General features: G+C 43.0%; 1 protein-coding gene across 1 annotated transcript in view; it reads right to left on the reverse strand.

Moving 5' to 3' along the window:
* DCHS2 (dachsous cadherin-related 2) overlaps positions 1-27,960 on the reverse strand; it is a 1,925,309-nt gene that overhangs the window by 748,337 nt on the left and 1,149,012 nt on the right. Inside the window, exon 6 of the mRNA XM_069631304.1 lies at positions 4,190-4,377. Coding sequence (XP_069487405.1) covers positions 4,190-4,377 — 188 coding nt within the window. The remainder of the gene's footprint in view (positions 1-4,189; positions 4,378-27,960) is intronic.

Raw genomic sequence — 27,960 nt, forward strand, 5'->3', positions numbered from 1 at the left:
ACAGCATTAGTAGATTTAAATTTCAGCCTTTTACACATCATTGACAAGGGATCGACAACTCTCCTTATGCTATTAGACCTATTTGCAGCCTTCGACCTGATCACGCTTTTCTTATCACCAGGTTGAAGGAAGTGGCTTCTTTTTCGGATGCAACTGCAGCCTGGATTGAATAATTTTTAAGAAACAGACTGCCTAGGGTCTTTAGTGATTTAACTGATGCAGAACCAACAGTGTTGCAGTTTGGAGTCCCTCAGGGAGCCTGTTTATCACCCTACCTCTACAATGTTTTTTCTGTCCCACTTTTTACTCTGCTGGAAGAAAACTATATTGGATTCACAAATGATGCTACACACAATGTGTCATCTCACTCGCTGGCGATTATGAGCAGGACACGAAAAGGCTGAATGAAGTCTATGATAATATTCATGTCTGGATGATGGAGAATGGTCTTGCTCTGAATATGGAAAATACCGAATTATTGGTGGCAGGAACTGCACAAAAAATATTAAAGCTTGGAGCTGATTATAGGATGTTTCAGGTGGCAGCTTGTGACATAGAAGCTAAAAAAAAAGTTAAAACATTGGGCATTCATTTGGACTAAAAAATAAAAATGAACAGTTTGGTCTCCATGTCAGCATATTATGTGAAGCTGTTAGCACAAATTCCCCCCTGCATTTCGTGGGTAAACCGTGAGACAATAGCAAGAGCTATTATAGGGTCCAAGATTGTCTATAGTAGTAGCCTATTAGTTGGTATTAAGAAGGCAGAGTGTGCCAGAATTCAGGTAATGCAAAATAGTGCTGTGAGAGTAATTACTGGACTTGGACGGAGAAACCACGTTACTAAAGCAAGAAGAGAATTACATTGGTTGCCAATTGAGGCTAGGATCGAGTTTCATCTCCTTGTAATCTCGCATAAATGCTTAGTGGGCTCAAGTCCTGCCTATTTGAGTCAGGCATTGTTAACTAAAGCAAATGACAGAACTCTTAAATCAAATAACGCACATCTGCTGATGGTACCTAGATGTAAGCTCTCATAAGTTACGAAGTTTGCCTTCTTTGCTGCAGCTCCCAAAGCCTGGAATGCAATTCCCACCAGTTCTTAGGGAGGTGAAAGGTACTGACATTTTTAAGAAGAAATTGAAGACTTTGTTCTTCAGATAGTGTAGCGCCTTCATGGTATGCTGTTAAGGCCCTCCATCCTCTTGCTGGTTTTCCCTAGGTTAGTTTTGTGTGTCTTGCGTCCATAAGCCTCCAGGTCCATAGGTGTGTGGTACAAATTAATAAAGTAAAGTAAAGGGATCTACGTTTCCTGTTGAAGGGACCTTTGTTGTCTCGAGAAGTTACTAATGTTGTCTGGAGGGGATATCTAGCACATGGGGAGGGAGGGAAGCTATGATGTCTGGAGAACAGAGCTATGATGTCTAGAGAAGAGACCAATGCTGTCCAAAAAAAGGAGCCTATGGAGTCTTGGGGAAGGGATCATTGCAAAAGCAATGTAATTTAGCATAATATGACTTACTGCCAATTTTACTTCTTCGAAAAACAATCTTCACTCATCTTTCAAAAAACATGCAATTCCAAATATTTTGATAATTGTGACAGTCTTTTACCCTTTATTAATGAAACATGCCATACTCTGTTTTTATCTATCTGGGTACCTGGTGTTGCCCTTCTCCCTTGACCTCAAAGAACTCGTATAACCCTTGCATGGTCACGACTCATCTTGAAATACCTCCAGACATAGAGAATAGAGAATTACTATAAGGAATGTCTTAGCACCAGGAATGTGAACTAGTTATTTTTGTTGTGAAATAGTACACTTTATAACAGCGGCCACACATCTTAGTCAGTGAGTTACTTTCAAATATATTTCCTCGCACTCCCTACTTGATCCTACCAAGCTCAGTCTTTGTCTTACATGCAGCCCTCTCCATATTGCTGCTGTTTACATCGCCTACATTGGATTGATTTCTGTGCATATCTTTAATCTGGTCATGGCCTTCAATGAATCAATATTGCATTTGCTGTGATTACTCTAAAGATATATTAAACCGCTTCGATAGCACAGCGAGTAGAGCGCTCACTTTGACATCTGTGCAGAGCCTGCTGACGCAGGTTTGTATCCTGATGCAGATTCGAATCTCGGCAAGGCCAAACTCAGCGTTCCATCCTTCCCAGGTCGATAAATGAGCACCACACACCGTGGGTAATAATAAGCAGCGCTCAGATACCTGAGGGTTTGTAGCGCTATATAAATGCTAAATTATTGTTATTATTATATATCCTGCATAATTTCCCTCCTGCCCTCAGTGTAGTCCAGTGCCTTAAGAAGCATGGTTCACCCACTAGAAAACTCTGTCATGATAAATTATTGGGATTTATACCACACTCTGCTGTCATTTGCATAATCTCCATCCAGGCACTGGCAGATTTGAAAGGGAGAAGGGAGGATGAGGTTAGTGCGGAGAGCGGGGAAAATGCAAGATAACGTTGCTGTTTTCCTGATGCATGCAAACCGGAGGGACCCCAAGCTCTCCATGGGGGTCAGTTTCCAGGTGTTCTGTGTCAAGAGCATCGAGGCATTTGCGTCTAAAGGGAATCCTCCTGTGACTGAGGTGCTAGGGTGCATTGGCTTGGAGTGCAGTGTGTAATCTGGGGGTAGAGGTGCAGTGTTCTGATGTCTGATGCCTGTTGTGAGGTGCCACGTGTCAGTGGCTTATTTAGTATGCATATTTGTGTTGGGATGCAGAAGTTGAACGGGTTATTGCAGGGAGCAGTCAGAGACCTTGATGGTTAGATAAACTAGAAACCCTTTCAACAGATCATAACATGCAGAGCAAGGCATGCAAGAAGGCATGACCATTATAACAATGCATTAGAAATTCTAGAAACACCTTGAAAAGGCCCAGCTCTGCTGGCTAAAGCGTAAGCATGTAAGGTACAGTATAACAATGTCGTGCATAGTCCTGCTGTCTAAAGTCTGACCATGTACAATGCAGGACATGCGATTTAGGGGTTATGCCGGCTTTCTACAAACTGACCATGTAGGGTGCAGGATATTAGATTTATGGGCATAGTTCTGTTTGGTAAAGTCTAAGCTTATTAACAGTGCAGGATGTGCGATTTAGGCGGATAGATCTGTTCTCTAAAAGCAGATAATGTATGATGCAGGACATCTGATTTAATGGTGTTAGCCCTCCTGTCTACACCCCGACCATGTATGATGCAGGACAGGTGACTTGGGGATAGTTCTGTTGGCTAAAATCTGTCCATGTATGCTGCAGGATATCCCATTCAGAAGGATAGATCTGTTGTCTAAAATCAGACTGTGTATGGTCCAGGACATGTGAATTTGCTTATGTTGTTTTATGTTTGACCATGCATGGTGCAGGATGTTTTATTTAGAGAAATAGCTCTGCTGCCTAAAGCATGAACTTGAATGGGATGTTTGACTTAGGGGATAGCTCGAGTATCTATAGCCTGACCATATGTGGTAGAGGACTTGTGATTTAGGGGGATAGCTCTGCTGTCTAAAGCTTGAACATGTAAGGTACAGTATATGCAATTAAAGGGATAGTTCTATTGTCTAAGGCCTGCCCATTATGATGCAGGACATGCAATTTTGGTAATTATCCCTGATGTCTGCACCCTGACCATGTAGGATGCAGGAGAGGGGGTTAGGGGAATAGTTAGACCATGTACAGCGCTGGACATGTGGTGATTTAACTTCTGTTTGACCATGTACAGTGCAGGACATTTGTGTTAGGGGGATATGTCTGATGTCTGCAGCTTTCCTTGTACGGTTCAGGCCATGGATTCAAGGGGGTTAGCTCTGTTGTCTAAAGCTTGAGCATGTATTGTATCAATGATTTAGGGGGATAGCACTCCTGTTGATAGCCTACCTTTGCAAATAAATAAAATAAAGAAAGAAAATGGTCAATAAATGAATATTATGGCAAACATTTCTGTTCAAAAACCAAATCTCAAGTCACAAACTTGTTACATTTGCATTTGTTAAACTTTGAGCAGCTTTTTGTTTGGTAGAAGGAAACTAGAAGTAACACTAGAGTGTTTGGCAGGGGTGCAGCTCTACTGCTAGGTGGATCATGACTCCTTTCGCCACTATATGGGGACATTATCCCAAGTGTATCACTCTACAGCATTTTTCCGCAGGATGCCCGACAAACCTTGATGTTGAACTCCTTTCCAGGTGGAAGTTGTGGGAAGTAGGGCTCGTTGTCATTGATGTCGGTGATCAAGATGTGCACAGTGGTGGTGGCATTGCGCCTTGGGGCACCGTGATCAGTCACTAGTACAGCCAGTTGATAGTAAGTCCGCTGCTCACGGTCTAGGGAAACCCAGTTTATAATTTCACCTGAAAGAAAATAAAGGAATCTATGAGCAACATACAACAGGAAACGATAACAATCATATTTAACCTGAATTGTATATGATCCTATGTTAGAGGAATACACCGCAAAATCTCATTGTTAACTGTTGCAAACAAGGTAGTAGCAGGCACTTTTCATGTGGTATTCTTTCTTCAATGTCGATGGTTGCCCTGCATCACCACCACAGAACCAATAGCAAAATGCTGTCCTCCTTTGTTGAGCATTACCACTCAGTAGCCAATCAGGATGCCGATTATTCCAGCAGTTACGTGCAATGCGTGACCCAGAAGCAAAGATGGTGTAATGACTCAGAAGCATAGCCCTTTTTAGAAACGTTATCTATCAGCTAAGTAATTCATAGGTTATTTCATGCATTAGTTGACAAACCTTCAAAACACATCTTTCTTTTTGCTTCAATGTAATGTAAAGATATTCAAAATTAATGAATTAAATCAAACATCTCTATGACCCTGGTGGTATGGGGTTACCAGCGCCGGTAGAGCTGCTGGCGCCATTAACCCCATACCGTCTCATTACTAGGTCTGCTCGCAGGACCCGCTCAGGACGCTTGGTTTTACCAGACGTCCTTAGCAGGTCCCGCAAGTGGCCCAGCATGCTAACAACGGGCCCGTCATTAACAGGCCCATTCTTAGCATGCTCCCCATTCCATTGAGCCCTAAGGGGGCTCAAATGAAAATGGGGATGTACCGGGTCCGGGTTCCCTGAATGGGGAAATACCGGGCCCTCCTAGGTCGGAATGGCCCGGTATTTCCCCATTCAGGGAACCGGGACCCGAACCCGAGTTTGGGGATACCCATGCCCTTATTAAGGGCATGGCTACCTCCAAACTCGTAATGAGGCCCCCTACCTTGAATTTCAAATGTAATCACACCATAGGTGCATCCGCGATTTAATGTCAGTTTTACAGAGTGGGTGGGCCACCTTTTCCTACATCCTCAGGAGGACACTAGGCTCAGGCATAGATTTTGAAGTGGCTAGAGGCGGAAATTGCCATACATTGCTGCTTGCAACCACTGTGGATTTCTTTACAGCTCCTGTCGTTTAGACAATATTCTAACAGATTTAATACACGTTTTACTAGTATGTTTTTGGGGATCTTTTCCTTTTCTGTCAACATGCTAAATCGTCTTGGGACCAATATTAATTTTCATGGTCAAAGATCATGTCATCTGACATTCTGTAACACCATTGAGGGGCCATGGGACCTGTAATGCCCCTCCAGCTAGCTACATGATTGTAATGAAAGGAAGCCTCTCAGGTGTTCAATTCATCAGCTCCCCCATCCAACCATTATTGTTATTTCATGGGTTGAACCTCCCGCCCCCAAACCTCGTTTCTAAAGAAGTGAAAAAAAAATATTCACAAATTAAGATGACTTGTGCCTACTCCCAGGCCAGGAAGAAAGTACATTGAAGGAACTATTGTCCAATCTATTTCTTATTTGTACATCGCGGTAGATGAGCAGTTGTGATGGTGACATTCTGTATTGCTCTCTTGGCTGGAGAGGATGTTCATAATCCCTACCCCAGTTCTTGTCAACATTGGGGCTATATGTCTCACGTTAATGCCTATTGAACCACTGTACAAAAAACATGTATTGCATCATGACCTAAACATGACTAAGAGACGGCCTCTCGTGTGGCACTCACTGGGGCGCTCGCAATGGTTCCAGGTGTTTTTACCACAAATTATTGACTGATGATTATTTACCGCTGTTTTACTTTCCGGATTTTCCCCTTTGTAACATTTTGTTACATCCCACGGTTAAACCCCAACACCCCCACCGCCATGCGTTTGAGATCATACCAATGATAGATAAGGCGCTATATAAATGCCAAGTAACATAACATAACATAAACTAAGATTTCTTTGCACATCCTTCTGATTTTTCAGAATGCTGTGTACTAAGTGTATCCACAGCACAGGAGTACCTCTAGCCAAATCTCTGGGACCACCTACGCAGATCAATTTAGTAACAACATCTACTTATATATAACATAAACCATGGATACTCCTTCTATGACCCTCTAGAGGTTTTGAACTACAACTCCCATGATCCTTCACAGTTGACTTTTCTGGCTAGGGATCAAGGAAGACGAAGTCCAAAACATCTGTACGGACACACAATGAGTTACCATGCTATATATACTATCAAGCACAAGATGGGTTATAATAGCTTTATAGACCCCACCCTCCGGCAACCCTGAGAATCTCTGTTTGGCATTCTGATTGGACAATCCATAGGCTCTAACATTCCTACCAGCAGCCAATTTCGCACGATTACCCAGGCAGATGTATTCACTGTCTAAAGGCCCTGCCTACGTACCCGTGCTAATTCCCCACAACTGCCAAGGTGGATTAACATTGAAAAACATGCCCCTGCCTGCCCATGCTTGCCTGCCCATGCTCATAATAATACCAGACGTAAAGTGGGCCTTACCCCCTGAGAGTAGAGAATGGTAATCTGTGTGTTACATGGCAGTTAAGGCACTACTTGCATCCACATGTTGTGCCCTTTGGACTCTTTTTCTTTCACCTGAGAGAACAAAAAGAGTTTTAATTCCTTTATAGACCGCACCCTCAGGCCGTACTAGATGTTATTGGCATGTAAACCTAATTAAATGCCTTTGCTGTGCTCGGCAGTTAAATTATCCTTCCTAACTCCTGCTAATGCCCTTGGGCAGGGGCTATAAAGTTTATTTAACACATAGATATCAATGTATACTTATTCTCAGCCAGTCAGAATGCTAAGAATGCAATCTATAATCTCTCCTATAGAACTCATTGCAAACATTCTGGCTTGAGCAGCAGCTGACAAGCATCACAGAATCAATTATCTTTAACATGCAAATGACGCAGAGGAGCATGTGCAGTTCAGTTATCCAAATAAACAAACTGCAATGCAACACAAGGTGTTAAGATTATTTTCTACTAGTTCCATGTTCATTACTTGTGTGGGCTCTTGTCTTCCCCACAATAAAAACACTTTCCTTTTTAGTTGCACAAGTTCATGTGCTAATATACTTACAGACCTTTGGAGGGGGCATTACTCTGTGATAATGGCACCGACCCCTCCCATTCTATAAGGCTGTATTAGTTCAATGCCTAATAGATGGAAGGATCCAGCATCAAGTCCTGTACCAAAAGTTGATATTATTTAGTATGCATTTCACTCATTCTCTTAATCTCTCCCCCTGTTTTCTGCATATTAATCAAGCCTTATCATCTCATAACAGCCCGACTCCAGTCGAAACATCTAAATTAAAGTCAAGTGTGCTGGCAGGTGGTAACATCCACTGATTTCAAGCAGCGATTGTGTTGCGGTACCTCTTAGAAAAGTAATTTCGTCTCTAAGTTGGTGTGTTTATATGCATGGATGCGGTTTCCTGTAGTGTAAACTAGCGGAGCAGCAACCGAGCGTTGTACAATGAAAAGGGGAGAGTGCAGTAATAGGGATACTTTGAGGAGCAGGCAGATGGACCATTACCCTGGATCCTGGGATTGGTGGCTTCCTAGACATTCTCTGAACAGTAGAACCTTTTATTTCCTTGCAGAAATACACAAAGGAGGGCTCCGTCCTGGTGTGCAGGGGAATACTTTTCCACAATACCGATGTGTAGCGTGAGAAGGACTGCTTGCTCATTTTCTCCTTTCTGCATTTTTCATTTTCTAGTCAATAATGCACCATTATCAAATATGCATAAAGATAAATGCTGCCAAAAGGAACGGTGTAAAGGCCTGTATCCTCTAAATATATTTTGCACAGCCCAAACAAACGGTATCTCGTTGTTACATCAACATATAGAGGGGGTAAGAGGATAAAAAGTGTAGGCAGGGGTTTGAGGTTTCTAGACAAATATAGGGGAAAGGTTGGTTGGGGGGAAACCCCCTAAATAAAAAAATATGAATACGTTTTCCGATGGATTTTTTTCAGTAAAAAATACCATCGAAAATTCTCCTGTCGGCAAAGCGACATAGAACCAAACAAACCATTCTCTCACCATTCTCTGCTCCTTTTGGGAGACATTTTAAGGGCACTGATAATTTGGGTGCTGGAGCATGCAATAGGCAACACGAGTTATGGAGAATCGTTTCCAAACTAATGCTTCACTAAAAGAAGCATAATATATGTGCATGCCTCAAAAAAAAAAATGCATTCTACATGTGAAAAGAACCGCCGCTGTGAAAGTTCAATTTGTCTCTTAAAGGGCTGTAGACTAATGGCAATGTTATGGTATGTTATGTTAGGTTATGAAATAAGCCCATATGTAGAGGACATTCTCTCATGATCCTGGCCTTTTGTCACGTGAGGACCTGTAAGAGCATGGGTTGGTTTGGAATTAGTTGGGACGCACTATCACTAGGAGTACAGGTAGCAGACCAAGGTGGTTGTTGCTGCTGTGTTGAGGCGTGCAAATCAGAAGGAAGTGGGCACTTTACGCATGTTAGCTTCTAGGCGTTTCTGGGCATGATGTCCCGTAAAACCAGCACAGGTGCAACCCGAGTTGGTTAATGCATGTGAGTTAGTGTGTGGACACAGTCGGCGTCATTTATGCAGGTCATATCTTGTGGGGTAGTGACAATGTGGATGTGGGTATGCATTTTCTACCTAGTGTATGTATGTGTGGTGCCTCAATCGGTTTCATTCATGCAGGGCATGCCCACTGAGGTATTGGTCTTAGTGGTTAGTATGGAGTGTTTCAGGTTTATGGTGGTGGCATGGGGTGTTGGTCAGGATGATATTCTAGAAAGTTGGTTGGTAGTTTCTATTGACTTAGGGCGAGGCAACACCACAGTTTGACTTCCAGCCATGTGGTCCATTGATAGCAGCTTGGTCCAGTTTGGTCCAAACTTGTCAGCCATCTGCCTGGTTTATGAGCCGCGGGTCTCTTTTCTATAGCCTCCCTCTTACCTGTTTGGTATTTGCCTGGGTGCATATTCAACTGCTCAGGAGTTATATTCTCAGGGTCGTTAGAAGGTTGGTGGAAGTATTTTTGTGACTCGGGTTTGGTAGATCCTAATGATTCACAAGAGATGTCGGGATATACAGGGTGACTCATGCAGTCGAACTTCACACTCTAACCTGTCGCAGGAAGGCATGATGGCTTCAATTTGTGATCCAGAACTCCTTTTGTTACGGCAGATGCCCCTTCTGTGTACTATTGTGTACTATTGTACAGAGAAGTGCACCATTTTACACAGATCAAGACCTTAGCTAAAGGAGTTCTGAAACGCAAGTGGAGGCCATCATGCCTTCCTGCGGGCAGGTTACTGTGTGAAGTTCAACTGCACATTCTTAACTTCATATTGTTGAAGGTATTCTTCTTTGCCATTGTTATTGTTGGAATAAACAATATTTTTTATATTGTTTCCCTCTTCCTGGGTGAGAGTTATTTGCCAACTAGTTTTGCAGAGGGCAATATAACCAGGGTGAATAGTAAATATATGGCCCCAGACATGGCTAGGACACATTTGCTTCTGGCGCCCCCACCTTCATCAAGGCATGAAGGCTTAGTTAGGGGCCCTTTTTAAGGACAATAACATCAGAGTAGAAATGCCAGTGGGAACTAACTGGGCATACAAGGATAGGTCACTCTTTTTGGGGGTGACATCTGTGCAAGCAGTCAGTGCCAGTGCTAAAATAAGGGAATTCTTGGTTTCTCCTAAGGATGCCAGGACTTAGAATAGCAGAACGGGGCACCATGTTATCACTTACCCATTACATCTGGTCCCATTATAAAGAGGTACTCTGTGTGTGGGGGCATCAACCCTTGCACCGTCCCTGCAAACAGTGCCATCTCTTTAAGGCTTCCCCCCAATAAAGGTTACAAAGAAAGATGCCTCCAGGCATTTCGAGTGGACCAGCCTCACTCATGTTCCAAATGCAAAGGGAAGGAAGACACACTGTGGGGTTTCAGCGGGGTTGCAAGAATAACTGAGCATTCATCCGAGGGAGCAGAATTCCAGAGCAAAGGAAGCTGAAGAGGCAAAGACAGAACCACTGACAGGGTTAGCCTTTTATATAGAGGGTGTGTGTGTGTGTGTCCCTGCATGTTACAATTTTGCAAGTCAAGCGAGTTTGCCTTCTTCTCTTATGTGAACATAACAAACTGTAATTTTCTTTACAATGCAAGCAGTTGAATATGACAGTACAATATCAAAACTAAACAAAAAAAAAAGGTAATTTGTCGATTCTTTGAATTTTTCTAACATAATTGCTCATTATTTAGCTTTATGCCATCAACAGTCAAATGATAATGGACGACGCCTGGCAATGTCTTACTGGCTGCCGTCTACTCATGAAATATTGGAATGTGTTGGTCAGTAATGGAAGAATCCGTGTCCTGGGGGAGGAGGGGGCGGCCATTGAGGGATAAACACCAACCCTGCATTTTGCATCAAATATAAAGAATGTGGCATTTCTCTTCTCACACTCCAAAACAGGAACTTGATATTAGGGAAAGTGACATTACTAGTCACCCGCCCTGCACTTTTTCACCATGAATTAACAGAACATCTGCTCCAAGGTGCATCATCTACATGGCAATGCCATTATGACTGCGACACACCCTTGTTCGCCACAGCCATCTTCAGGTAACATAAAGTCAGATGCAGGCAAGCTAACTTCGAATACCCTAGCGGTAGAAACCATAGGACACACCTCTCCTGAAGCCTGTTGCCACCAGAACAAAATGTAGACTCAAAACAGATACGCAATTAGGTATCGCCATAGAAATGGGGAAGCCGCTCACTCCTGCAGTGCATAACTACACAGCCTTTATCCGTTTTGGCTTTATAATCCATATGTGCCTCGTGTTTTAATTGTTTTAAACTACATTTTAGGATTACCAAAGTACTTTCTACATCTTTGAGAAACTAGAGCATACTCTGCTCCATGACTGCTGCATCAGTCAGTAACTAATGAGGCAGGTATTTTCCAGAGGCCACGTCACGAGATTTCGGTTTCAATAATGTTCAACAATGAAAGGAGGCTCCACTCTCTTGCATGCACTTCACTCAACATTCTCTGCTAATCGATTTTCTTTACATCTGATACTGACCAAAGTCTATTAAGTCGAGCAATGTGAAATCATTGTGTATTAAACAGGTTCTCCAGATATCACTCTCACATTCTTATTTTAACAAACCTTGTAATCAACATAGTTCCATTATTCATAATAACTTTTACCAACACAGGTTCTAACTATATTATGTAGCTCATGCATGATGTATCTATACTTTTTGAACAGGTGTCTTCTGTCAGCGTTATCACTATAACATTGTTTATATACCATGGACCTCATTACGACCCTTGCGCTGACGCAATGAAGTGTGCCGGTATGGGAACGGCCCGTTCATTCCGTCTGGGCTGATTACGAGCTTCCCTTTGCGGCGGGACCCGAATCAGACGTCTGGTAAAACCAGACGTCTTTTCCGGGTCCCGCGAGGGGAAGAGGGAGGCAACAACGGGACACTTGTAATGTGCCCGTTGTTACCTCCCTCCCCATTCCCATTGAGCCCTATGGGGGCTCAAATGGGAATGGGGAATGGTTCCTGCAAGGAGGATTTACCAGGTCCTCCTATGTCGGAATGACCCGGTAAGTCCCCATTGCAGGAACCCGGTAATGGAGCCCGGTTTGGGGGCAGGGCTACCTCCAAACTCGTAATGAGGCTCCATGTCTCTTTCAAATTTACAACGGCTGGTCTTTACGCATTTATGTCTGAACAGGAGTTCACCAATGTATCTAGCAAAGCTATCCCCTCCCTCTGCTACCCATTCAGAGTGACACTGATAATGTCCAGGGTGGCTAGTGTAGGGTGGGGTGATTGTAAAAAGGTAGTATACAAATACAACATTGCCAGTCGCTTTAATAGAATTTATCGGCAGTTCCGGCATTTTGGGTAGGTGCGTGAGGGGCTACCCAAGCCTGATGTGTTTGTGCTAGGGTCCACCATTTTAATTGCTATGGACCACACAAGGTTTGTGCATTGCTTCATGTTTTTCACCCCCTGTAATTCAAAGAGGAAATTCATTCCCTTAGAGTCCCACATTCTTCACGTACGATATTAAATTTGCAACCAATCGGCACCTTATGAGAGACTACTTCGGTAAAAATAGCTTGTCAATTTTTAAAACCAAACTGTTCCAAGTGATATTGCCCTTTGTTTTTCAATGGATGCTAAACTGGGGTTTTTGGAGAATGGGCTGTGCTTACTGGTGCTTGAGGTGAAACACCGCCGTCAGCACACCCTGCCACCCATATGGCAGATAAGGGAGTATATCGGTATGAGGTTGGTTAAGCATACTCTGTGGATGCACCTTCCACAGGAGGTTCTAAAAGATGCATTTGTTTGTTCTGTAAGTAAGCTATAGATAAGACCTCTGTCCGCTGGGAAGATGGTATTTTCCTTTTCCATGTGCAGTACGTTTAGGGAAGGGCTATCACCATCCTAAGGGGGAGTGTGTCACAATATCAGTCAAAGTTACATGAAAGCTGCTAGTGCAATCATCTCAGGGGATGTGCACTATTGCTGGTATATTATAACATGTACCCCTTTCTTGATCTTTATGTCTTGCTGTTTCAAACCGACTAATGGGTCCTTGGTAACTTTTTTATGTAGTAGTGTCTGGTTCTGCAGGAAGCTGCGTGATGTTGATGCACAAGAATGCATTGCAATGCACAAATCAACAGTAGTGCTACCATTTTGTAATAGCACCCTTGTTACAAGGTAGAGCTGAAGAGTCATGATCCTGTATTTTGGTTAGAAATGGTTTAATTGTGTTGATTAAAGTGTTTGCCTCTCTTACCATGCTATGTGTCTTTTTTTCACCAGGCTATGTGGTAAGAGGCTAGCTGTCACTTTCCTTTTTGCCTTATAGTCGTGTCATATTCTGTGTGGGTGCCAGAAGGGAATGCCTGACAGCTCAAGGAGCTGCCCTACTCTGACTCTCCTCATCTATCTATCCCGCCTCCCACCACCAGGCACGCCCGATACAGGGAGTTGACAAGGTAGGAAAGAGCCATAATCAATTCAAGTAAAATGTAGTACTTGGCGTGTGCTTCCTCCGTAGCTGCCTCTGTTGTTACTGTAGGATGATCAGAGACCAAACCCAAAAATCCAAAGTCCAAAAGCCAAAGCCTCCAGGGACCAATCAAGTCAGAGTAGAAAGTGCTTACCGGTGTGAACTAACTGCTAACACCTCCAAACAACCTCAAAAAACAGACGCACCCTTGGACGCAGTCTTTACCGCAGGCTCAGATGTAAGCCCATTTCAAAGGGCAGGCTGAGTGACAGCTGGGTCATAGCACCCTCCTCACTCCCATAATGGCTCCAGTGATTCCAGCCTCCAATCTCGACCAAAGAACGTGCCCTTTAAAATATCGTTTTTTAGCAGAGTAAATTGTGTCAAGATCTGCAGAGGAAGACATCCAAAATACACACAAGCAAATGAAGAGGAAGCCTAGCCTCTACCTACATGTTGCATAAATAGCTCAAACAATGGCATTTGTTAAGAGAATTCATCAGGATGCCCCACCGAGGTATTGTAGAAGATGGTACAAGCGTACTCATTGAACCATCAATTTTCTTCTCAAAGAGATACAATCTCCAATGATATTTCACTATATGGCAGCCCCCAACCCCAGACATCTTTACACATGGTTTGTCTTGCTGGTGAAAGCCAGGTTTTCAAAGTACACAAACATAAATGAACATCCTCTACTGTCTCCTCCCATTTGTTGTCTATCTACACCAAGACACCAATGTACACACTATCTCTAGATGATGGAGTTCAGAAGGATGCTCCAACGGCGGATGTTGTACATCTTAGAAGATGGGTCAACAGTCATCTTTTCACAGTCAATTTACTTTTCAGTGATGTAAGCTTTAATGAGATGCCACATTCTGCCAACACAAGCATGGTGTAGCTTGCTGGTCAAACCAGATGGTCAAAATACACAAAAACACATGAACAGGCCATTCTGGTTCCACCTAAAAGTTGCAAGCCATATCAATTGACCACTATGAACAATAGACCTTTTTAATTGAATTCTTCAGGATGTTTCACAATGGTGTGGGATTGCTGGTGTGTGGTGCAAGTGTTTGAAGTGGACACATCACCGCTTTGGCCTTCATGTTACCTTGATAAGGGCCTATTGCTGTTTGATGCCGTTAAACATGTGTGTATATGTTTTATACCAACTTCAAACACATTGCCCAACCCACCGGCTCACATATGTCATCAGAAGTGAGGTGCTGGAAGATAAATGATGACATCAATTCTGCATATGTAGTCTACATTTCAGTGCAGTGATACATAAGTCAGATAAATGTAAAAAGAAGAGCCACCTGGACTAAGATTCTATTTACATTATCACAGGCCAGTAAGTATAATATAGATCAATGACGTAGCGTTTAACACATGTTGCTCCATTGCATGTATACTTTATATGTCTCAATGTCCCCTTTGCCTTTTGGTTCATTTTACTTACTTGACCACTGGATGAGATTTAGACGGTCATTGCCATTTTATTACCCTCTGCATGTTGCACTCAATTCATTTATGCTAGTCATGGTTGTTTTGTAAATGAGTGCATATTTTTTTAGTGGGTTATAAATGAGAGCAGGCATGTCACTAATATCTGTCTGTGTAGTCTGTATGGTGAGAAGAATGTATTGCTCCATCACATTTGCTAGTTTCATGTCTTTGCAAGAGGAGTAGACCGGGATGGTCATCTGAAAAATCCCAGGGCATGCAAGTATTGCACTCACGTTGCATTGTGCATTGTGAGAATGCTGTTTGATAAAGCTCAAATTGGGTAACATTGGGAATTTTTTATATTGCTTGCAACTGTCTTCCAAATAATCAGCAAACTGCTTCTAAATCCTCAGGACCTTTTGACTCTGTTCTGTGTAGATGCATATAAAAACACAGGTGGTCATCCAAATGGTTTACTTTTGGATTTGCATAATCCATCAAACAACACATTTCATAAGATAACACAATACTGATGCATAAATAATACAGAGATTCTGTACGCATTAAATAACTCTGACAGAGCCTACATAAAACTGTAAAGAACATATTAATGCATATTGATAAATGTATAATGACGCATTGGCAAACAGGCAGTTAATAAAAATAGTAAAAACAATCATTAAAACATTAAGAAATCAATGGAAGGAGAAGGAGTCTTCGTTTCCAGGTGTATTGTAGGTCACATGCAAGTTTAAAGGCAGACTTTACACCAGAAGTGAAAAAAGTGATAGAACGACGGGTTCCCACTTTTCTTCCTTGAGATAGTCATGCAGATAACGTTTCCTCAAGTTTACATGAAGTGGGCAGAAAAATACAAAGTGGGGTAGGGACGCATAAGAACCACATCGACAGCTTACATCTTCTGCTTGCCCTGACCCCAACCATTTATTGGTAATGGCATTCATGGGGAGAATGTATAGTCCAGATTTGTAACCACATCAAGATTACAAGCTGACCCGGGCACCAGAGAAAGAAAAAGAGACTTACTGTGGGTTTAGAAAGGTTAACATCATCCCTTTGATTTCCCCACAGATGCGTAAACTTGCATTTTAAGAGTTCCTTTGGCTCACCTGAAATATTATCAGGGTTATCAAAATACTGATCCATGCCCACAGTTCTCAGAGAGGTTCTAACAAATGTAAGCGTTTTAGGTCAGCTCCAATCTTTGCAGGCCCAATGAATGTAAGAACATAACAGGTTTTAAATAAACACTGTCCGAAAGATGGGTTTGCCCAGTCTTACGAATCGAGGGAGGTCATCCCTTCTCCCCAAGGGGGAGCCTCCCTCTTTGAGGCTAGGGAGGTGAGCCCACTTCACAAGACCCTCCCTAGAGGTCTGGGCAAGTAGGACCTCAATGGGAGAGACAAGGACCCCCATTCCTGTGAGGAACTCTCTAAGCCATTGTCCATGGTGGCCTACATTGGACTATCGGATATGAAGAATATTGTGAAGTGCAAGGATGTGGCTGAAGACAATACCAAAATATACTAATGTATATTTTGGTTTTGTCTCCAGCCACATCTTTGGACCTCACAATGTTATGTGCCACCCCAGGAGAGAGAAATCATTTACTGTCAAGAAAGGGCATCTCACCTAAGAAAATATAGCTTTCACCTAAGATAATATAGCTTACTGAGACCAAAAAGGCATGCCAGCCTGGAACAGAAGATAAGACAGAGTGTAAAAAGGGAATATTGCAAAACTATCCCTAGGGAGGAGAGGCAACCCAAAGTCCTTGTGAGATAATTGTAAGTACATATGCAGAAATTGACAATAACCTATTTAAAGCTAGGATACTAAGAACAACTGTGGAGTGAAGAAGGAACATCCTTGCAGGAGACAATCGGAAGAAGGCCCATATTATCCTGACTAAATTTAAGCTGGTTAGAATAGAGATAGGGTCATTTACAACTAGTTTATGGACAGCAGACTTATTCATTTGAGACTTCATGACAACTGACAAGCACCTTCATTATTTATATAGGAATGGAACACCCATATAGCAATAGGGAAAGATAGGCCTTATTCAAAAGGGATTATTCCAAACCTATCCCGAGAAATGAGCAACAACCCAACAAACTTGTGAGAGAATTGTTAGAACGTATACAGAAAGTGACAATGACCTAATTAAAACTAGCATATTAACAAGAACTCTGGAGTGAAGAAGAAGCATTACTAGAAGAAACAATCAGGAGAAGGGAGACATTCTCCTGATCTTATTTAAGTTGATTAGAATAGTGGAATGGTCAGTTTGAACTCGTTTTTGGACAGCAGACTTATTCATTTAAGACTTCCTGGCTACAGACGAGCACCATTTTTATTTATATAGGCAGGGAGCACCCATATCGCATTAGGGAAAGATGGGCCTTCTTCTAATCATTTAATAAATAGCCAGTGGAAATGTCATGGCAGTGTCTGCATCCTTCTTCTGACCCACCACATTCTACATGAGAAATGTATAGCAAGCCATATACAACAGGTACACAAATAATATTTTTAGTTGTAGCCTAAGACTGCCTAGATGGAAGTTCAGTTGTGCAGAACCATCGCCTGAAAAAAACAGGGGTGAGTACCAATAAACTGCACTGGAATTTTTGTAATCACTTCTCACTAAAACTGTGCTCTATTTGGCGTGATTAGACTGTCGAATTACTATGTTGAAATCATGTTCTTATTCAGAAATATGCATTTAATTTTGAAGGCAACACGCAACTTTTATAATTTTGAATTTGGGTACTTTTCAATAGGGGTCGAGGAAAAACAAGGAACAAAAGGGCTGCAGGCTGTCAAACAAAGTTGATTGCAGACTTATTGATGTTGCAGCAAGCCAAACCATCACACAAAGTTCTCATGATGAAAAATGCCTATGTTCAGTTGCATGAATTTGAGTTAAACACCATTGCAGAACCATGGAACATTCAGAAAGTCCATTGATAATCTACGCAGCTGCCATTAATTAAAGAAGAATTCAGTGCTGATGAATATCTTTACCAATCTACGTGTCAGGTTCTGTCCATCCCACGGCCCCCTGACGTAACATGAATGACAGCGACGTTCAATAAACAATGGCTATCCGAGCTGCGTCCTCGTTGCACCCAAGTTAGATTCCCTTCCTGTCATTTCTAGCTACACCCTCGTGCAGCCTGGGTTAACCCCCCTCACTGTTTTATCCTTTCCCGGGTGTTTACTTTTGGACCTTCTTGTCGGCTCCAAGACATTGTTCCCCATAATGGCAGATGGGTCATGAACGATTTCTGATTCTGATTTCCAGTCCAATCTATTTCTGCCCTTTCTTTCCCTACAGCTGAGAGAGAGTCTGTTCGCTCTCCACCTGATCTTTCACCTGAGCCCTTGGTGCTCCATGTAGTTTCTATCAGAAGTAGGGCACTCTCAGGAGGAAGCTTTTCTGTACCACCAGGCCATACAAGGTATACCACACCAAGAACTGACACTACACCATCAACACTTGGCTTGCGTGCTGCAGAGGCCATTTTCCCAATATCAATTATTAGATTGCATGACCAAGAATTATTGCTTTTTGAAACTACAGAAAAGCTTCAAAACATTACGGATAATAATGAACTTGACTCAGACACTACTACATTTGAGGCTGAAGAAAGTGAATGGCCAAACCAAGGGTTGTTGTGTGAACCTACATAGATTGTATTTGAGGGCTTCCTACTGGAAATTGTAAAGATGCTGAAATACACCACAGAAACTCATGGCACTACTTGTGTACAACAATTGATTCATTTTAAGAAAATGCAGTTGCAGCCAACATGACCATTTTTGTCACCTGTGAAGATGAACACTACTTACGACTTATGTGGTCTGCTCAACCACTCCCTGGAAATGTTACAACAGAGAATCTTTTAAGTTTGTGTGCACTTTTGTTTAGTTTGTTTAGTGGTTCAACATTTACACACATTTCAACTTTATGTGACTTTTTAGGACTATCGTTCATGTCAAAGAACTCCTACTTTAGCTACCACATGAAATAACCTTTGCCAGCAATAGGTGGAGGTTGGTGATAAGAGCAGGCAGCAATGGACAATTCTCTTGCCGGTAAATAGGCTTTGGTTGGCAGGTCAGTGTGACAGCCCTAGATTTAGTATACAATATTGCACGTATCTTTTTCAGGACTTATACACTAAAGAAATACTAAGCCCTGTGGTGGTCCAGGTGAAAGAATGTGCTTCCTCTTTGTGATTGGGAAGCATGGTTTTGGAAAATCAATTGAACTTCTTCAATCTAGAAATTCAACTGATATCCACCGACAGAAACATGAGCGTATCCAAAGGATTCCGAAAAAGGCTCCACCATCAATTTTGACATTTGCCATTTCTTTAACTCAGTGACCAAGAAAATTAATTCAGTAGGGAAACAAAACTTTCGAAAAACAATAGACTGGTCACTGGTCGAGTCCACACAATTGTGTACAATCAGAAGACATAAGGGCTTATTACGCGCTAGGCAGTATGCATTAAAACTGATGTTATTGGAATTACCTTCACTTTTACCACAGTGCCGAATTATGGGTTCATGGAAATGGGGGACACATCCACCGGCGGAAATTAGGGCCAGCGGAATTACCGGAAACATATTTTGGAATTAGCATTGGTGCTAATTCTGCCAGTGGAATTTCCGCCAAAAAGCAAAATTGTCTTCCCACTGCAATTTGAAATACCACCAAAATACCACTGAAAATGTGCAGCAATCCTGTCAAAAATTAAGTGTGGTTACCTGCATACACGTGATGGAAATCAAGTCACAGATGCACCCAATCCACTCAGAAAGAGTACATAAGGCCCACACCTGACCCAAAGTTTCCAACACCATTCTGCCACCAGCAGTCGCTACTTGGGACATGCAGCACCACATGCTCCACATTGAGCTGCAGAGTCAAGAACAGCAGCACAGGGCGCATCGCACAGAAAGGAGAAGAAGGCACCATGGTGAGCCCCCATTCCATGGGTCAGGCCCTCACCCTGCCCATTGACTGATGCCCCATTCATTACCTTGTACAGGCTGAACAGGGAGATGATTGAACAGGAACTGTCCATGATCCAGAACAACATCCATAACAGGATCAATATCAGGACTGCCCTACCCCTGAAGCTTGTATCAGTACTCCGTTTTGTTGCCAGAGGCACCTTACAGCACACTGTGGGCATGCAGCAGGGCATGTCACAGCCCCCTTTTTCAGTTGTGCTTGGGCAAGTTTGTGATGCATTCCTGTGCCATGTATCCTGCCACATCTCCCTACCCACCACCCTGGCATAATTTGCTGCGATAGACTGCACCACAGGCATTCAAAGAAGCATTCCACAACAGAAAGCATTTCCACTCAATGACTGTGCAGGTTACGGGTGACGCTGACCTGATAATAAGGCACTGCTAGGCCCGCTTTCTTGGATCCGCAATGCGTTATAGCTCCCTACCCGAGTACATTCAGAGCCAAAGTGGGCAACAGATGTGGATGCTAGGCGAGTACAAGTGCTATAACACAATACATTCTCTCAGCACAAGTTGAATGGTTTGGGAAGGGGGGCAAAACCTTACTACTACTGATTCATGCATGCCCTTTCAAAACCCCATACATGCTGAACCTGCCCTCTCACCCCACACATGATATCCACCAACCCACAGGACTAGGCCCAGCAGGTGTATGTAGTAGTATGTCAGCAATGTACATTGCCTCAACAAGTAGCTCATGCACAAAGTGAGGACTACAAGAGCCACAATGCATAGGGAACACATACCAACAAAGCCAATGCAACAGTTGAAAACTGAACAATTACAATGCAACACTGCCAGACAGTGTTGGAATGTACACTGCAAACCATGTATGTGAATCCATTGTGGCAGGACGCAGAAACAACAAACATTCACAAGAACAACTAATAACTCAGCAGGACAAATGCTTGACAACACAGCACAGGCACAGCACAGACAAGACCCCAGAGCAGGGCCCTGAAATGAGTTTTCTACGAATCAAGGAGTGCGTCAGGGCTGCCCGCTGGCTCCGCTTTTAGTCATTATCTTTTTATCTGATTTTATACCACCCTTGTGTCTGATGGGCTCTTTTCCACCAAGTATGAATGGGGTGTTATATCCTTCTCTACTCTATGCAGATGATGCAGTATTGCTAGATCTGACCCACAAGGGGCTGGCCTGAAGCCTGGACTATGTATCTAATTATTTTTAAATCAACTGTCTAAAATTAAATCTAAGGAAAACCAAGATCGTTCTTTTTGGTTCTAAAAAAGAAAAGAAATATAATGGGTGTATTGACAAGGTGATCCTAAATGTGGAGGATTCATGTTGCTACTTAGGTGTTACGTTCACAAGCAACTACCAGTGGTCTGCACATCTAGTAATGGTGGACTAGTTTGGGTGGGCTGAGGCAATTTTACCAAACATTTGGCAGGTATTGCTTTGATGAATGTATTCACCCCTTGAGGCTAAGATCTATTCAGCTATATTATATGGCAGTGAGCTGTGGGGAAGTGTGAGTTGACCACCTTGGACCTTATACTTAGTATCTGTCTAAGAAAGTTGTTAGGTTTGATGCCCAGCACTCCGGGAACTTCTCTTGCATTAGACATGTGTGTTTCTAACAAAGGAGTAGAGGCTGAGTTTAGGTTCTTAGAATATTTCCGTACAATACATTCTGATCTACTGCTGAGTCCTAATTTCTTGAATGCAAGAGAAGAACTAGAGAAGGTGGAGTGGTTTGCCATGTATTCCTGGTATAAGGATTGCTTTATAGTGTCCAAAAAGTGGGAAATACGTTTTGATGAGCTGAGGAGTGGTATAATTACTAAACAACAACGATCCATGAAAGCCAGAAGGAGAAACTTTGTTCTTGCAATAAATCGTATGGGTAAGTTAGGCTTGTGGGAGCATTTGAGGAGGACCTACCAGGAAAATGTCCCTTCGAGTGCTATCCACTCACCGACACAAAGACGCATCATTGTGATTATCCATCTGAATGTCTTGCTTCTGAGGGTGCAGATGAAGTGGCTTTCTAACTCAAAGCTCTGTAAATGTGGCTGCGGGACTGGGGAGGAATTAACTCACTTTTTATTTATTTTCCCATAATTCTTGGACCTGAGATGACTATGGTTGAAAAAACACTTTAAAGATAACAACATCATTCTGTATTGTATTTTATTTTCTGTTAATGGTGAAATCCAAAATAAAGTGTTTAACTGCCAGACAGTGATGGCATGAACGCTGAAAACTGTGTATGTGACTCCATTGTGTCAGGACGAGACACATGCTTGACAACACAGCATAGGCACAACACAGACAACAGGCACATTTGAAATCCTATCAAATGTGATGTCTGGCAAAAGATGGTGTGTGTGAGGTGTGTGTACAGTGTATCTCTAAATAACAATACACATGTGCCCCCATAGTATATCACACTCCATGTAATTAATGGGAATGAAAATCATGTTGTACAAATGCACCAAAAGCTGCATCAAGACGGTGCCCATCAACACGACATATAACATGCCATACATCCTCAAAGCACTGTGACTGATATCTGTGTCCTATGCTCTTGCAGGTGACTCTGATTACCCCCAGCTCCTGTATCTGATGGCACCTGTGCTCAATCCACATACACCACAGGAAGTGGCCTACAATTAGGGACATGTCAGGATCAGGATCTGCATTGAGCGTACCTTTGACTTGATGAACAGATGTTTCCTGTCCCTGGCCGTACCGGAGGAGCCCTGATGTACAGAATATAGAGGTTAGCCAAATATGTGTTGCCTGTGCCATGCTGCACAACATCTGCCTATGGAAAAATGTCCTCCTGGCCCCTGATTTGGACATTTATCCCCAGCAGACAATGATGCACTGTCTGCAGATTTAGTGGTGCCTCATCATGAGGGTGAGGAAGTCTGGAATGGATGTCTGGTGCGGCAAGACCTTATTGATATTATTTTCTAAAAATACACATTAAAGGTAAACTAGAAAGCCCCAGTCCAAGCGAAACAGATACTCCAGGAAATTCTGCAACCCATAAAGGAAATAATCAGCAGAAATGGCAAAGCTCACTTTATTAACAATCCACATAAAGCAGGGACAACATGAATATAAGCACACAAGTAGCAAGAGCTCTTGGAGTCTCCCATACAGAACCACAAATTATAAATGAAAAACATGTCATTACTGGCGTCATACTACAATATTGGGTACAAAAACCTACGTGGTCGAGGGAATATACTATATACATGATATATATGGGTTAGTCTTCTAATTGATTATTGTGTATCAGATGACTCCACCTGAGACCATCCCTCAATTGATAAGGGTAAAAATACATCATCTCTACAATGATTATTGGCTAGTGCAACATGCACTGTGTGGCATAACATTCAGAGTTCTGAAAGTTACCAACCTTGAGTACTTGACAGGTCATCAAAACATCAGCCAATATGGGAGCAGGGTGAGGAAGGTCTGTGACTGTTTTTTTCAATTAATGAAGATACAGTCCCTTATATGTAGGCCATGAGCCAGGATGCTGAGCTCCCATTCAGTCCAATGCGGCTATGCCATCCATTCTATCATGAATGGCTGCTTATTACTATTACAGTTTAAGTTAGCAAGATATATATATATATATATATATATATTTCATTTGTCTTGCATTTCAGTGTATCCATTGCCTAGGTTATGTTCTTTGTGTCTTTATGGCGCAGGAAATATTCTGAGTGTCTAAATGCTTGCCTGACCTAATGTTCGTGTTTCTTCATGGTGAGTGCATATTTGTATTGTGTCTATTGTATGCGTGTCTGCTTCTATTGTAAGTTTAGTTCTTCTTATCATCTTTAGCTCACATTGGTTCCGCCATTTGCTCAGATTCTTGGGTTATGGGTGATACAGCTGTCTCAGTGAATAGTGTTTAAAGCCTTTGCGATATCGGGATGGGAGAGGGACAGTTCCCATGAATGATATGTTTATCTGTCTCTTGACATTTCCCCCTCTAGTCGAGTACTCAACCATACCCACATTCTTGATCTCCTCCGTGTACAAATCACTTGGTATCCATATATTAGTCACCCCCACTAGTCACCTGCAAGTTTTATGTGTTCATCCACACTCCAGATTATGTAGCAGCAATCCCTATCTGGTTTGCTAAATACTCATTGTCCAATGTAGTTACGAGGGTCCTGGGGATAAGTACATTTTGATGCTGAAGGGCCGATAGTGCTTTCTCTTACATAGATATGAGGTACGTTATCGGTTTCTGTGGAGTCATGTACTTGTGTATCCACGTTTATCACTATTTTCATTCTCACCGCCTTTTTGGCAGTTGTCATGCATGGACAGCGCTTACTGCTCTGGGCATTTCGGCATCTCGCTCTGTTTCATGTGGAACAGAAGAGGTGGCATGAACGCAGTCCATGGCAATTCCGTGCTCCCCTGCCAGTGTTCCGGTGGCTGCGCCACCCATGGAAGTTGCCATGTTGTCTGACTGACGCGCCCATATGTTGAGACCTCCACAGGACGGCGCGAGCAGTCACATGACCCGGTATGGTCATATGACACAACAGGAAATGGTGATTCCTTCCTGCATAAAAGCAAACGGCATTGATCGGCCGTTGCTTCTTAACACCCCTGTTGTTTGGCTCTCGTTCCTGTGCTTTGTTACTTTTGGAAAACCCTACCTCGGCTCCTGAACTTCTGGCTCTGCACTCCCGGATTGCTTCTGGATTGTCCTTTCTGCATTCTTGTGAACTGGCACTGATTCCATGGCTTTTTGAATCTTGACGTGCTTTACTGGATTGACCTTTTTGGATTTATGTTATAGTTTCTGCTAAACTGGTGGTTTTTGGATTTATTTTTACATTTTCTTCCAGTTTCTTGGATTGTCCTTGGATTCCATTGCCGTGTTAATGTTTCACTTCTCTGGATTTTGGACTGTAACTTGCCCCCACTGACTTATGCTGGATTCTCCCACTACTCTGCGCCTTGATCAATGGATCTTTGAACACCATCCTGATGCTTTGGTCTCGGCAGCATAGGTAAGGAAACCCTAGGGAATACCATTGTATTTTATTGTCAGGAAAACAATTCCCTTCCTGATTTCTGTTGTGACAAGTCAATGCTTCACTTATATCTGTGGATCAACCGAGGCCTTCTGTATGGATCTTCCCACAATCAGCCAGTTGCCTTCCACCCTGTGTTGTGCCTTGCAGGGATCAGGCAGGATTTTCTTTAAGGGGCTCTCGTCGACCTTCTCAGTTCATGCGGGATTCACCGGTCTCCACAGGTCACCTCGCAGTCTTCAGGCCACGACAGGGAATTTCGACAATCCAAGTGTGCTGGCCAACCATATGTAAAGGTAGAATTGGAAAGCCCAGTCTAAGCAGAAACAGACAGGCTGGGAAATCCTGCACCCAATAATAGAAATAGTGAGAGTAAACGGCAAAGCCCACTTTATTAACAATCCACATAAAGTAGGGACAACATATACGCACACAATTCTCAAGCGCTCACAGAGGTTCTCATACAGAACAACAAATTATAAATGAAAAACATGTAATGACTGATGTCATACTAGAATCTTGGTTACAAATAAAAACCTACAGGATTGAGGAATTGGTTAATGGAATATGCTATGTATACATTGGATTTGGCTTAGTCTTCTAATTGGTTATTGTATATCTGGTGGCTCCACATGAGACCATCACTAAATTGAGAAGGCTAAAAAGACAATGATGATTGGCTAGGGCAACATGTTCTGGGCAGCATAACATTCAAAGTTCTGATTGATTGTCATCTACCTTACCAACCTTGAGCACTTGACAGGTCACCAACTCATGAGCCAATATTGAAGAAGGGTGAGGAAGATCTGTGGACTGTTTTTATTCAATTAAAGGAGACAACATCACTTATTCCTAGGCCATGAGCCAGGACGCCTAGCTTTATACTGGGAATTTGTGGGGAGGCGATGCAGGTGTAGGTCATGTGTGAGAAGACCATGTTTTGAATCCTTTTACCCTGCATTTATTGAGATTTTAGCTAATTTGGGTGCAAGTGTTATTACGTTCTCAGCCAATTGGGGACTTAGTTGATCCTCCTTTATACCGTTTTAAGATTATAATTAATCAGCACCTTGCATTCAAAGGCTGTTTGTTCCTTACTTAATCTAGGAGAAATATGAATTACACCTTGGGAAATGTAATTTCGTGTTACTTGCTGAACCATCCAATTATTCCTTAATGTCTATAACCTTGGAAAGGGGCGCGCAGCTACTGTCTGCCCAGCACAGCTCTGTATTTCAGTGAATTTAACAAGTTGAGCTTCTCTGCAACCTCAAGGCTTCCCATTCAGTCCAATGCGGGTACCCCATCCATTTTAAAAGATGGCTATGGCTGCTTTTCACTATTTCTACATTAGCAAGCTATATATGTATTTCGTTTGTGTTGCACTTCAGCGTATACATTGCTTATGTTATGCTCTTCAGGACTTTATAGCACAAGCAATATTCTTTGTGTTTTAATGCACGCTTGAACTACTGTTTGTGTTTTTTCATGGTGAGTGCATATTTGCTTCATGTCTATTGTATGCATGTATGTTTCCATCGTAAGTGGTTCTCATTATCTTTAGCTCACATTGGTTCCACCATTTGTTGTACATCATTGGGGTATGGGTGATATGGATAATAGCGTTTATAGCATTTATGATATTGGAGCAGAGGAGGGACAGTTGCCATGTATTACGTATTCATCTGTCTCTCGACAATATGCATCACACCTTTGTATATAGGCATATTTTGCATATATGAACTGCACATGAAAAGAATTGTCCTTGCGTTTCTTCAAGTGAACTTGTATATCATTGAGAACTGTGGTGAGCATCCATTCCTGACAACCCTTCCAACCCACCCCACATCCAAAACACCCCCTCCCACCCATCTCCCCACTCCCAACTCCCCTTCAGACCCACCTCCCTTTCCCCAAAACCCCTTCCCACCCACCTTTCTTGTGCCTAGTGAAATAGTGAAATAAATTCAAGTCATTTTCATGGTCTCTTGCCAGCCTACTCTGGCAATGTACGGGCCACATTTCACAAGGACCGGCACCGTGGGCTCCCAGGCAATGATCCATCCCTCTGTGGGGGTGACAGAGGTGGAAGGCTCAGAATCCTGGCACGCGATGTGTTTCATCAGTGTCAAAATGTCGTCTATGTGCTCCTTACTCCGCTGGCCCAGAGCTGTGATTTCAGAAGTCACCATGGACAACTGGCAGCACTGCCAGTCCAATGACCTGGCGATTCTTCATGAGGAACCCTGCACACATTTGCATATGTCCTCCACATGCTGCACCTGCATCTCCACCAGGCTTTCAGTGGCAACCTGGCAGTGCTCTGTGACGTCCAGACTCCCCCAGATTGTATCTAGTGAATGTTGCTGCACAGCCTGTGGACTATGAAGACAGCCAGGGTCAAAGCGAGAGGACCTGCAGCCAGTGTCATCTCCATCAGGTGTACAACTGCCAACATTCCCTGTATCCAGTTCAGCCTTACAATGGGAGTGGCTGTCTGCCTCAGGTGATGAAGGGAAATCGGGGGGCAGATGGGTGGGTGCTGGTGTTGCACCATGTGTGACTCTGGCTGGATGGTGCTCCTCAGAGATCACCACAGGTGCTGGCTGTGATGTGGTGGTTGCAGCTGCTGGTGTTGCTGCACCTGCAGCCGTATGTGCAGTACCTCCATCAGTTGCTGTGCACACTTGTTGGGACTGTGGCTGCCTCACCACTTGACACAGCTGACATGGTGCTGCTGTGCTCTGGCCTGCTGCCTCGCTCCTGCTCTTCCCCTTGCTTTTCCCATGGCTGGCCCGTGTAGGGGTGGAGGTTGGTATGCTGCCACTTGTAGAGATCTCCTGGAAAGTGGAGGGCCCCGCCTCATCAGCCTGAGTCAACTGCAAACCTGGTGGGTGGATAATGATAAGCTGTCAGCCATCATGCATACTAGTATGTGG

Source organism: Ambystoma mexicanum, chromosome 6q (assembly GCF_040938575.1).
Source record: "Ambystoma mexicanum isolate Mex_15411 chromosome 6q, UKY_AmexF1_1, whole genome shotgun sequence".
Classification (NCBI taxonomy): Eukaryota; Metazoa; Chordata; class Amphibia; order Caudata; family Ambystomatidae; genus Ambystoma; species Ambystoma mexicanum.